We start from the raw sequence: 12,952 nt of genomic DNA on the forward strand, positions 1-12,952 counted from the left end.
ATTTCACAACTAGTGATGGGCTTCCCGGCTCTTTTTGTTCCCAAACGGCTCTTTAAAAAAAACAGTTTTGTGATAGTTTGACTATGATTGGTGTTAAAACAATTCTAATTAAATTATGAAATGAAATGATACTCTACCTTAACCACAATGTATTTAAAAATGCATTGGTTTGTTATGAAAAAGAATGCTGTTAAACATTGTGCATTTAAAGTTGAACTTTTTTTTAATGTATATAAACAAAGTGCATATAAATGTAACAATTCAAAACTAATACAATCTGAACCCTCACTTTCGAGCGGCTGATGCGTTTTTTTCTCTCAGTAATTATTTGTCCCATTTTCGAGAAGACCCTCTCAGACGGAACGGATGTGGCCACTATGCAGTCTCCCTGTCATGACTTTAGTAATCCGTGGGTAGACAAAGGCCTTGTTCTTCCACCAGCTCAGAGGATCTGCAGATCTCCTCCAAATAGGATCGGCCCTCCATTATGGCTGAGGGACTCCTTCGTGCTGCATCCCCAGTTGCTCTCTCGTCAAACAGCATCCAAACAGCAGACGTTTGTGGCACTACTGCTGGTGCTTCTGCTCCATCTGATCACTCTTCTTCCTGTTGCCCTGGTGCCTGAGCCAGCTGACTGCTGGGGATGTCCCTCCCTGCTGCTGAGGTTATTTTTTGAAAAGCCTCATCAATCGCTCGGGCATCACTGAAGGCTAACTTCTTAAACCTGGTGTCAAGTGCAGCGGTTTCTGATAGCATGTGATTATATTCCATTCTGTGGAACATTCTGTCTATTGTTGAACATAGGGTGTCCATCAACTCTGTCACATGTCCTGTGGTTACATTTGCTTCTCTCTGGCGGCTGGCTGTGATTCGCTGCAGACCCTTAACCAGGAGTATCATTTTTGAGGCTGTCACATAGCTGAAAAGAGAGAACAGTAACTTATTAGTTCAGGTTCATGTTTTGTCTACTGATACTACACTCTCATCTACTGCTCATATACATATATAATACTGGATTAAATAATGATGTGGTAATAACTGCTTACTGTACCTCTCGCCACTGATCTCCACAGTGACCTGCTCAAAGGGTTGCAGGACTCTGCACAACACCTCCACCACCACCTCCCATTCCTCTTGGGTCAGAGCATCAACAGATGCATTGACAATGGCCAGGGTAGAGATGATGGCGTCCTTTGACTCAAGAAACGGCTTCAACATTTAAATGTTGAATTCTACCTTGTAGTGCAGTCTTGTTTAGGCCTCATCCCCATCTGGTGGTGTGTAGACTTGGGTTTTTCAGCACCTATTGTGCACCTGGGGAAGTATTCCACAGCTGCTTTCACTTTGTCCACAGTGGGCTTCATCACCTTCAGAGCATCTCTTACAATCAGGTTGATTGTGTGGGCAAGACATGGATGATGGGTCCATTTTAATATTTTCAAGGCTTTGGTTATGTTAGCTCCATTGTCGCTAATACAACAGACCACTTTTCCATCTACTTGCCATTCTTTGACCACTCAACAGTTCCTCTGCCAAGTTCTCTGAGGTGTCTGTCGCTGAACTCAAAGCAGTCCAGAAGACAGCTAGACATCAAAAAATCTTAAATGAAGTGACATGTAACCGACATGTAAGAAGTAGTTACCCTTGATGTCCAGCAGTCAGTGGTAAGGTAAACTGCAGTAGCTTTTTGGACTCTTTCCCACACTGAAGCCTGTGTGCTCTCGTACAGTTGTGGAATAAGTGATTTTGAAAGCGTTTTGTACATTGGATTTATACTATTAATATAATTTTTAAAACCTCTGTCCTCAACGATCGAAAATGGCTGGAAATCGGTGGCAATCATTTTAGCCAATGCAATATAAATTTGGCCTTGTTTTGCTACAGACATGGACTTTGGTATAAACTGATCCATAGAAGACTGCATTGCTGTGGGTCGCGGAGTAGGCTGACTTGACTGAGTGGATACATCTTCAAGTGTGGAGGTGCTGGCTCTACCACCATCACTAGCAGGCCCGCTAGTTTCTCGAAGCGCTAGAGCTAGCTTCACAGTTGGGTGCACAGTTAGCATATGCCGGCGTATGTTGTGCGTAGAACCGGCTTTATATGAGATTTTGTTTTGGCAAATTCTACACTGTGCTCTATAATTGTCTACATTATTAGGATGCATCCAAATGCTACTGTGCTTCCGACTCATTTTTCAGCTGTTGTTTTCACAGCTGTCCTTCCTCTCTGTCCTCGGCTGCTAAGTGTGTGACTGTGAGGGAGTTGGCTCTGCCCTCCCTCACGCATCTTTGCACATCTTTGTTCCTTGTTCCTGCATCCTGCATCTTTGTTCCTGTCTGATTGACAGGAACAACAGATGAGGCTGTTGGTGTAACGGCTGTGTAAGGGAGGCAAGTCAGGCGCAGGAGAGCAGAGTAGAGTAAACAGGCACACTTTTATTCCGGTCAAGAAATAGGCACAAAATTACATCAAAGTGCTCAGAACATGATACAAAAGTTTAGAGCGTGAACATACTCACATAACAATAAACAATTACACACAAAGACATGGAGGGGAACAGAGGACTAAATACCTGCAGTGTGATTATGGAATGAAGACCAGGTGTGTATGGAACAAGACAAAACAAATGGACATATGAGAAATGGAGCGGCGATGGCTAGAAAGCCGGTGACGTTGATCACTGAACGCTGCCCAAACAAGGAGAGGAGCCGACTTCGGTGGAAGTCGTGACAGTGCCCCCCTCTTGACCCGCGCCGACACCGGCGACGGTGAAACTCCCCAGCAGTTCAGGTCCAAAACATCCGCGACCGGAACCCAGCACCTCTCCTCCGGTCCGTACCCCTCCCACTCCACGAGGTACTGAAGCCCCCATGCCCGACGCCTCGAATCCAGGATGGAACGAACGGAGTACGCCGGGACCCCCTCGATGTCCAGAGGGGGCGGAGGGACCTCCCGGACCTCAGATTCCTGGAGCGGACCAGCCACCACCTGCCTGAGGTTAATACGGTAATCAGAGGGAAGCTGTAATCTGTAACACACCTCGTTCACCCTCCTCAGGACTTTGAATGGCCCCACAAACCGCGGACCCAGCTTCCGGCAGGGCAGGCGGAGGGGAAGGTTTCGGGCTCGAGAGCCAGACATGGGTGGCCTCCCATGTCCCCTCCGCGCGCCTGAACCAGTTGTCCACCGCAGGAGGCTCGGTCTGACCCTGATGCCACGGCGCCAGAACCGGCTGGTACCCCAATACACACTGAAAGGGGGAGAGGTGAGTGGAGGAGTGACAAAGCTAGTTCTGTGCCATCACGGCCCAGGGAGCGAACGCCGCCCACTCCCCCGGCCGATCCGGGCAATGGGACCGCAGAAACCTGCCCACATCCTGGTTGACTCTCTCTACCTGCCTGGGGTGAAAACCTGCCTAGATGTACTCCTGGTTGCGGTGGTCAGTCCAGATGAGAAAAGGGTGTTTAGCCCCCTCAAGCCAATGTCTCCACGCCTTCAACGCTTTGACCACAGCCAACAGCACCCGGTCCCCAAAATCATAGTTACGCTCCGCTGGGCTGAGCTTCTTCGAGAAGAAAGCCTAGGGGCGGAGTTTTGGAGGCTTCCCCGAGTGTTGTGAGAGCACGGCTACACCTCCACTATAAACGCCAAAGAGGGATCTGGATGAGCCAGCACGGGAGCCGAAGTAAACAGAGCTCTTAACTGCCCAAAAGCCCTGTCCGCCTCAGCCGACCACTGCAACCTTACCGGACCCCTCTTCAGCAGTGAGGTAATGGGAGCAGCCACCTGACCAAAACCCCAGATAAATCTCCGGTAGTAATTGGCAAACCCTAAAAATTGCTGCACCTCCTTTACTGTTGTGGTAGTCGGCCAATTACGCACGGCTGCAATGCGGTCACTCTCCATCTCCACCCCTGATGTAGAAATGCGATAACCTAGGAAGGAGACGACCTGCTGAAAGAACAGGCATTTCTCGGGCCAGGTCATGCTCCAACAGTCGTCCAAGTACCTTGCGTACCAAGGACACATGCTCGGCGCGTGTTGCGGAGTATATCAGAATGTCATCGATATACACCACTACACCCTGCCCGTGCAGGTCCCTGAAAATCTTGCCTAAAAAGGATTGGAAAACTGATGGAGCATTCATCAACCCATACGGCATGACTAAGTACTCTTAATGCCCTGAGGTGGTACTAAACGCTGTCTCGTCTCCCTCCCGGATACGCACCAGGTTATACACACTCCTGAGATCCAGTTTTGTGAAGAAGCGCGCCCCATGCATTGACTCAATCGCCGTGGCGATAAGAGGTAGCGGGTAACTGTATCTCACCGTGATTTGATTGAGACCTCTATAGTCAATGCACGGGTGCAGACCTCCATCCTTCTTCTTCACAAAAAATAAACTTGTGATTCGGAGACATATGTCTCCATAGCCACCGTCTCCGCTTGCGACAGGGGATACACGTGACTCCTGGGAAGCGCAGCGTCTGCCAAGAGATTTATCGCACAATTCCCCCGTCGATGATGTGGTAATTGAGTCACCTTCTTTTTACAGAAGGCGAGAGCCAAATCGGCATATTCTGGGGGGATGCACACGGTGGAGACCTGGTCTGGACTTTCCACCGTGGAAGCACCAACGGAAACCCCTACACACTTGCCCGAGCACTCTCGCGACAACCCCGTGAGAGCCCTCTGTTGCCAGGAAATAGTGGGGTTATGATGAGCTAACCAGGGAAGGCCTAGTACCACGGTAAATGCAGAACCCCCTGTGTCTCCATGGCCAGGGTGATGGTGGCTTCCCTGATTGGCCCGGACCCTAATGGTCGACTATCCAGAGCGTGAACCGGGAAACGTCTACCTACAGGAATAATGGAGATCCCTAAACTAAGGGCTAAAGCTTTGTCGATAAAATTCACAGCTGTGCCTGAATCGACGAGCACCTTATGCTGGGAATGCGTGGGAAAAATCCGGCAAACAAACAGGTGGTCAACATGAGTGTGGGTGTGGTGCAGACTCACCTGGGGTGACGCCAGAGTGCCCTGCCTGTTGCCTCGACTCCCAGAGGAACTGACGCGGCACTGACCGGCACAGATGGTGCATGTGATGGCTCCTCCTCCACTCTCCCTACGCACAGCCCCTCCCAACTACATGGGCACCGGAGCGGGGGTGCTGGAAGATGGCACCGACAGAGCCTTCTCTGGACGTCCGTGGGTGACCAGCAGGTTATCCAACCGGATGGACAAATCCACCAGTTGGTCAAAGGAGATGGTGGCATCCCTGCAGGCCAGCTCACATCGGACGTCCTCGCACAGGCTGCACCGATAGTGGTCGATGAGGGCCCTGTCGTTCCAGCCTGCTCTGGCGGCCAAGGTCCGGACTTCCAGGGCGAATTCCTGGGTGCTCCTCGTCCCCTGCCTCAAATGGAAGAGACATTCCTCGAAGTGGTCCAACGCCGTGTCTTCCTCTCCCCACACGGTGTTTGCCACTCCAGAGCTCTTCCTGAGAGGCATGAGACGAGGGCAGACACTCTCTCCCCTCCCGAGGGAGCTGGGTGCACAGTGGCCAGGTTGTAACATGAATCCCTGGCACTGTGCTGCCACTCCATCATACTCCCTGGGAAGGGAGAGGCGCAATCCCACTGGGACTGGCTCCAGACGGGACAGGAGGAGGTAACCCCAGTTGAGCTGGTCGAGGCACTGGGGAAACTTCCTGTCTCTCCCAGCGGTCCATAGTCTGGACAATGCGATTCATCATGGCACCAAGATGATATAACATAGCGGAATATTCCTGGACACGCTCCTCGACTCCTCTAACCGGGGTACCTGCTCCTGCTGACTCCATAGTAGGGTGTGTAATTCTGTTATGGCTGTGTAAGGGAGGCGAAGTCAGGTGCAGGAGAGCAGAGTAGAGTAAACAGGCACACTTTTTTTCCGGTCAGGAAATAGGCACAAAATGAAATCAAAGTGCCCCAAAAAAACACGGAACATGATACAAAAGTTTAGCGTGTGAACATACTCACAGAACAATAAACAATTACACACAAAGACATGGAGGGGAACAGAGGACTAAATACATGCAGTGTGATTATGGAATGAAAACCAGGTGTGTACAAGACAAAACAAATGGACATATGAGAAATGGAGCAGCGATGGCTAGAAAGCCGGTGACGTCGATCGCCTAACGCCGCCAGTCGTGACAGTTGGTCTGAGCAGACAGTCAGAACGATTGTGAGTGCACTTGAGCATTTAGGCCTATATTATATTATATATTATTTTGTTCTTTTAAATCTTTTGATTATTCATGTCTTTGTATTTTATTTTATGTTTTAAATAGTGCCGACTCCCAACGTTAACCTACAAGAGCTGACTCGTTTGCGAACGACCCATCACTATTCACATCTGTGGGTAGACGCATCTAGAAGTTCTTGCTTCAACAGTGATTGAACGGAACTCCTCTGCCTTCGTCCCGCATTATAGAACATTCTGGATTTATAACTTAACACGTACTTGAACTGTAATAGTAAAATAGTCTAAGAAACTCTATTTTTTGTACCGTTCTGTTTGATATAAAAAATTATAAAAAATCTGCCAAAATGCAGTCTCAGATCTGTCAGAACTACCACAGCGACTGCGAAACTGCCATCGACCTGATGATCAACATGTTGATGTTTTCCTCTTATGCAGCTGGGGAAGAATGTGAAACAGGCCCTGCTGAACATGCACAAGATTGCCTCCGACAAGGTTGACCCCCACGTAAGTTATGTCTGTTATGGTGAGTGAATGAGGACCCAAAAGCGAACTAACTTAAACAGAGCTTCTTTAATAACCAAACATAGGTAGGCTCAGATAGACCGGCAGATTCCGACAGGACAGGACAAGGTTACAGCAAACATGACGATAGTCTGGCTCAGGCATGAAACACAACAAACAAGAATCCGACAAGGACAGGAACAGAAACAGAGAGAGATATAGGGACCTAATCAGAGGGAAAAAGGGAACAGGTGGGAAACGGGGTGAATGGGTAGTTAGAGGAGACAAGGAACAGCTGGGGGAAAGCGGGGGAGAAAAGGTAACCTAACAACGACCAGCAGAGGGAGACAGGGTGAAGGGAAAGGACAGAGACAAGACACAACATGACAGTACATGACAGTACCCCCCCACTCACCGAGCGCCTCCTGGCGCACTCGAGGAGGAAACCTGGCGGCAACGGAGGAAATCCTCGATCAGCGCACGGTCCAGCACGTCCCGAGAGGGAACCCAACTCCTCTCCTCAGGACCGTACCCCTCCCAATCTACGAGGTACTGGTGACCACGGCCCCGAGGACGCATGTCCAAAATTCTACGGACCCTGTAGATGGGTGCGCCCTCGACAAGGATGGGGGGGGGGGGGGGGGGGAAGACGAGCGGGGGCGCGAAGGACGGGCTTGATGCAGGAGACATGGAAGACCGGGTGGACGCGACGAAGGTATCGCGGAAGAAGAAGTCGAACTGCGACAGGATTAATGACCCGAGAAATACGGAACGGACCAATGAACCGCGGGGTCAACTTGCGAGAAGCCGTCTTAAGGGGAAGGTTCTGAGTGGAGAGCCAAACTCTCTGACCGCGACAATATCTAGGACTCTTAGTTCTACGCTTATTAGCAGCCCTCACAGTCTGCGTCCTATAACGGCAAAGTGCAGACCTGACCCTCTTCCAGGTGCGCTCGCAACGTTGGACAAAAGCCTGAGCGGAGGGGACGTTGGACTCGGCGAACTGAGATGAGAACAGCGGAGGCTGGTACCCGAGGCTACTCTGAAAAGGAGATAGCCCGGTCGCAGACGAAGGAAGCGAGTTGTGGGCGTATTCTGCCCAGGGGAGCTGTTCTGACCAAGACGCAGGGTTACGAAAAGAAAGACTGCGTAAGATGCGACCAATAGTCTGATTGGCCCGTTCTGCTTGACCGTTAGACTGGGGGTGAAAGCCGGAAGAGAGACTGACGGAAGCCCCAATCAAACGGCAAAACTCCCTCCAAAATTGAGACGTGAATTGCGGACCTCTGTCCGAAACGACGTCTGACGGAAGGCCATGAATTCTGAAAACATTCTCGATGATGATTTGTGCCGTCTCTTTAGCAGAAGGAAGCTTAGCAAGGGGAATGAAATGAGCCGCCTTAGAGAACCTATCGACAACCGTAAGAATAACAGTCTTCCCCGCTGACGAAGGCAGTCCGGTGACAAAATCTAAGGCGATGTGAGACCACGGTCGAGAGGGAATAGGAAGCGGCCTGAGACGGCCGGCAGGAGGAGAGTTACCGGACTTAGTCTGCGCGCAGACCGAACAAGCAGCCACGAAACGACGCGTGTCATGCTCCCGGGTGGGCCACCAAAAACGCTGGCGAATGGAAGCAAGCGTACCCCGAACGCCAGGGTGGCCGGCTAACTTGGCAGAGTGAGCCCACTGAAGAACGGCCAGACGAGTAGGAACGGGAACGAAAAGAAGGTTCCTAGGACAAGCGCGCGGCGACGGAGTGTGAGTGAGCGCTTGTTTTACCTGCCTCTCAATTCCCCAGACAGTCAACCCGACAACACGCCCCTCAGGGAGAATCCCCTCGGGGTCAGTGGAGGCTACTGAAGAACTGAAGAGACGAGACAAAGCATCAGGCTTGGTGTTCTTAGAGCCCGGACGATAAGAAATCACGAACTCGAAACGAGCGAAAAACAGCGCCCAACGCGCCTGACGCGCATTAAGTCGTTTGGCAGAACGGATGTACTCAAGGTTCCTATGGTCAGTCCAAACGACAAAAGGAACGGTCGCCCCCTCCAACCACTGTCGCCATTCGCCTAGGGCTAACCGGATGGCGAGCAGTTCGCGGTTACCCACATCATAGTTACGTTCCGACGGCGACAGGCGATGAGAAAAATACGCGCATGGGTGGACCTTGTCGTCAGAGAGGGAGCGCTGAGAAAGGATGGCTCCCACGCCCACCTCTGACGCGTCAACCTCGACAACGAACTGTCTAGAGACGTCAGGTGTAACAAGGATAGGAGCGGATGTAAAACGATTCTTGAGGAGATCAAAAGCTCCCTGGGCGGAAACGGACCACTTAAAGCACGTCTTGACAGAAGTAAGGGCTGTGAGAGGAGCTGCCACCTGACCGAAATTACGGATGAAACGACGATAGAAGTTCGCGAAGCCGAGAAAGCGCTGCAGCTCGACGCGTGACTTAGGGACGGGCCAATCAATGACAGCTTGGACCTTAGCGGGATCCATCTTAATGCCTTCAGCGGAAATAACAGAACCGAGAAATGTGACGGAGGAGGCATGAAAAGTGCACTTCTCAGCCTTCACAAAAAGACAATTCTCTAAAAGGCGCTGGAGGACACGTCGAACGTGCTGAACATGAATCTGGAGTGACGGTGAAAAAATCAGGATATCGTCAAGGTAAACGAAAACAAAGATGTTCAGCATGTCTCTCAGGACATCATTGACTAATGCCTGAAAGACAGCTGGAGCGTTAGCGAGGCCGAAAGGAAGAACCCGATATTCAAAGTGCCCTAACGGAGTGTTAAACGCCGTCTTCCACTCGTCCCCCTCCCTGATGCGCACGAGATGGTAAGCGTTACGAAGGTCCAACTTAGTGAAAAACCTGGCTCCCTGCAGGATCTCGAAGGCTGAAGACATAAGAGGAAGCGGATAACGATTCTTCACTGTTATGTCATTCAGCCCTCGATAATCTATGCAGGGGCGCAGAGACCCGTCCTTCTTCTTGACAAAAAAACCCCCAGCTCCGGCGGGAGAGGAGGAGGGGACTATGGTACCGGCGTCAAGAGCTACAGACAAATAATCTTCGAGAGCCTTACGTTCGGGAGCCGACAGAGAGTATAGTCTACCCCGGGGGGGGGTGGTTCCCGGAAGGAGATCAATACTACAATCATACGACCGGTGTGGAGGAAGAGAGGTGGCCCTGGACCGACTGAACACCGTGCGCAGATCGTGATATTCCTCCGGCACCCCTGTCAAATCACCAGGCTCCTCCTGTGAAGAAGAGACAGAGGAAACAGGAGGGATAGCAGACATTAAACATTTCACATGACAAGAGACGTTCCAGGAGAGGATAGAATTACTAGACCAATTAATGGAAGGATTATGACAAACTAGCCAGGGATGGCCCAAAACAACAGGTGTAAAAGGTGAACGAAAAATTAAAAAAGAAATGGTTTCACTATGATTACCAGAAACAGTGAGGGTTAAAGTAGCGTCTCACGCTGAATCCTGGGGAGAGGACTACCATCCAGGGCGAACAAGGCCGTGGGCTCCTTTAACTGTCTGAGAGGAATGTCATGTTCCCGAGCCCAGGTCTCGTCCATAAAACAGCCCTCCGCCCCAGAGTCTATTAAGGCACTGCAGGAAGCTGACGAACCGGTCCAGCGTAGATGGACCGACAAGGTAGTGCAGGATCTTGAAGGAGAGACAGGAGTAGTAGCGCTCACCAGTAGCCCTCCGCTTACTGACGAGCTCTGGCCTTTTACTGGACATGAAGTGACAAAATGACCAGCGGAACCGCAATAGAGACAGAGGCGGTTGGTGATTCTCCGTTCCCTCTCCTTAGTCGAGATGCGGATACCTCCCAGCTGCATGGGCTCAGCACCCGAGCCGGCAGAGGAAGATGGTAGTGATGCGGAGAGGGAGGCGACGGAGAGCGCGAGCTCCTTTCCACGAGCTCGGTGACGAAGATCAACCCGTCGCTCAATGCGAATAGCGAGTTCAATCAAGGAATCCACGCTGGAAGGAACCTCCCGGGAGAGAATCTCATCCTTTACCTCTGCGCGGAAACCCTCCAGAAGACGAGCGAGCAAGGCCGGCTCGTTCCAGCCACTGGAGACAGCAAGAGTGCGAAACTCAATAGAGTAGTCTGTTATGGATCGATTGCCTTGACATAGGGAAGACAGGGCCCTGGAAGCCTCCTCCCCAAAAACAGATCGATCAAAAACCCGTATCATCTCCTCCTTAAAGTCTTGATACTGGTTAGTACACTCAGCCCTTGCCTCCCAGATTGCCGTGCCCCACTCACGAGCCCGTCCAATAAGGAGAGATATGACGTAGGCGACACGAGCAGTGCTCCTGGAGTAAGTGTTGGGCTGGAGAGAAAACACAATATCACACTGGGTGAGGAACGAGCGGCATTCAGTGGGCTCCCCAGAGTAACACGGCGGGTTATTGATTCTGGGCTCCGGAGATTCGAAAGCCCTGGAAGTGGCCGGTGGATCGAGGCGGAGATGGTGAACCTGTTCTGTGAGGTTGGAGACTTGGGTGGCCAGGGTCTCAACGGCATGTCGAGCAGCAGACACTTCCTGCTCGTGTCTGCCTAGCATCGCTCCCTGGATCCCGACAGCTGAGTGGAGAGGATCCGAAGTCGCTGGGTCCATTCTTGGTCGGATTCTTCTGTTATGGTGAGTGAATGAGGACCCAAAAGCGAACTAACTTAAACAGAGCTTCTTTAATAACCAAACATAGGTAGGCTCAGATAGACCGGCAGATTCCGACAGGACAGGACAAGGTTACAGCAAACATGACGATAGTCTGGCTCAGGCATGAAACACAACAAACAAGAATCCGACAAGGACAGGAACAGAAACAGAGAGAGATATAGGGACCTAATCAGAGGGAAAAAGGGAACAGGTGGGAAACGGGGTGAATGGGTAGTTAGAGGAGACAAGGAACAGCTGGGGGAAAGCGGGGGAGAAAAGGTAACCTAACAACGACCAGCAGAGGGAGACAGGGTGAAGGGAAAGGACAGAGACAAGACACAACATGACAGTACATGACAATGTCCCCCACATTATGGTGGAACCACATGTCACATGTATATATCACATAGGATCCAGCTACTGGATCAATGGTAAGGAGACTGCAATTGGCTACCAAGGGGACAATTTTCTTGCTCTACATAGTAGTGTATTATTATGCCAGATCGTGATGAGTGGGGCAATGGGCTGGAGGCCATGCAGTGTGCTCTGCAGCTGGGGAAGAATGTGAAACAGGTCCTGCTGGACATGCACAAGATTGCCTCCGACAAGGTTGACCCCCACGTAATGGTGGAACCACATGTCACATGTATATATCACATAGAATCCAGCTACTGTATTGTCCCAGAAGATGAGCAGGTTGTTGTAGCTCTGATAACTAATGACACAGGATTGTGTGACCTGCCTCTTCACACAAACACAATAGTCCACAGACGCACGGATGCACACTATACACACAATGCAGCTCATGCATGAGTTGGACAGCTGCAAACACCTCATTGAGTTAGCTGCCCTTTGCCATTACCACCAGGCTCTTGTGTGTTGATGCATCTACAGTAGTGTCTGTAGTCACTCGTCTCGCCTGTGTTTTCCCTGTTTAGCCGTGTGACTTCCTGGAGACCCATTACCTGAATGAGCAGGTGGAGGCCATTAAGAAGCTGGGTGACCACATCACCAACCTCACCAAGATGGATGCTGTCAACAACAAGATGGCAGAGTACCTGTTTGACAAGCACACCCTGGGAGGCCAGAGCTAAACCACTTCCATCCCCAGGCTACGGCCTCCGGCCTCTGACCAGGACTCCTGGCTTCTCTGCTCTATCCTGCTGCCTTTGCATCTTTGAGGAGGGTGAGTGATGAACTGGTACAGAGCAATGCATCTGTTTCAGTTTGACAACACTGTACTGGATTTGGGAGGGAATGCATCTTGTGAAACAATTAAGTAAAAAGATCACAAAAGTTGTTGCTTTTGAGTAATGGATGTATCAGTTTATTCTGGTGAGTAGAGAGTAGCTCAATACCAAACAAGAATACCAAACAAGGATCCTTTTCACTAAGTGTATAACTGGTCATTTTTTATCTGCACTGAATCTGAAGAATGAAACGTTTTGAGCTGGAATCACTTTGTTTAACTCAAATGCTGGTTGCCCAAAGTCTACATCAGT

General features: G+C 50.6%; 1 protein-coding gene across 1 annotated transcript; it reads left to right on the plus strand.

Annotated features, from left to right (window-relative positions):
- Nucleotides 1-6,151: 6,151 nt before the first annotated feature.
- LOC110538929 (ferritin, middle subunit-like) lies at nucleotides 6,152-12,603 on the plus strand. The gene is made up of 4 exons (XM_036939521.1): nucleotides 6,152-6,166; nucleotides 6,687-6,755; nucleotides 11,937-12,071; nucleotides 12,389-12,603. Exons 1-4 carry the CDS (start codon nucleotides 6,152-6,154, stop codon nucleotides 12,542-12,544), a joined length of 375 nt encoding a protein of 124 aa, XP_036795416.1. The 3' UTR covers nucleotides 12,545-12,603.
- Nucleotides 12,604-12,952: the final 349 nt, after the last annotated feature.

This window comes from Oncorhynchus mykiss, chromosome 12 (assembly GCF_013265735.2).
Source record: "Oncorhynchus mykiss isolate Arlee chromosome 12, USDA_OmykA_1.1, whole genome shotgun sequence".
Lineage (NCBI taxonomy): Eukaryota > Metazoa > Chordata > Actinopteri > Salmoniformes > Salmonidae > Oncorhynchus > Oncorhynchus mykiss.

Excerpts from the sequence above, each read along its gene's own strand:
- LOC110538929 (XM_036939521.1), top strand. Across the intron at positions 6,756-11,936 it reads CCGACAAGGTTGACCCCCAC|TGTATTATTATGCCAGATCG; the intron begins GTAAGTTATGTC and ends TCTACATAGTAG. Across the intron at positions 12,072-12,388 it reads CCGACAAGGTTGACCCCCAC|CCGTGTGACTTCCTGGAGAC; the intron begins GTAATGGTGGAA and ends TTCCCTGTTTAG.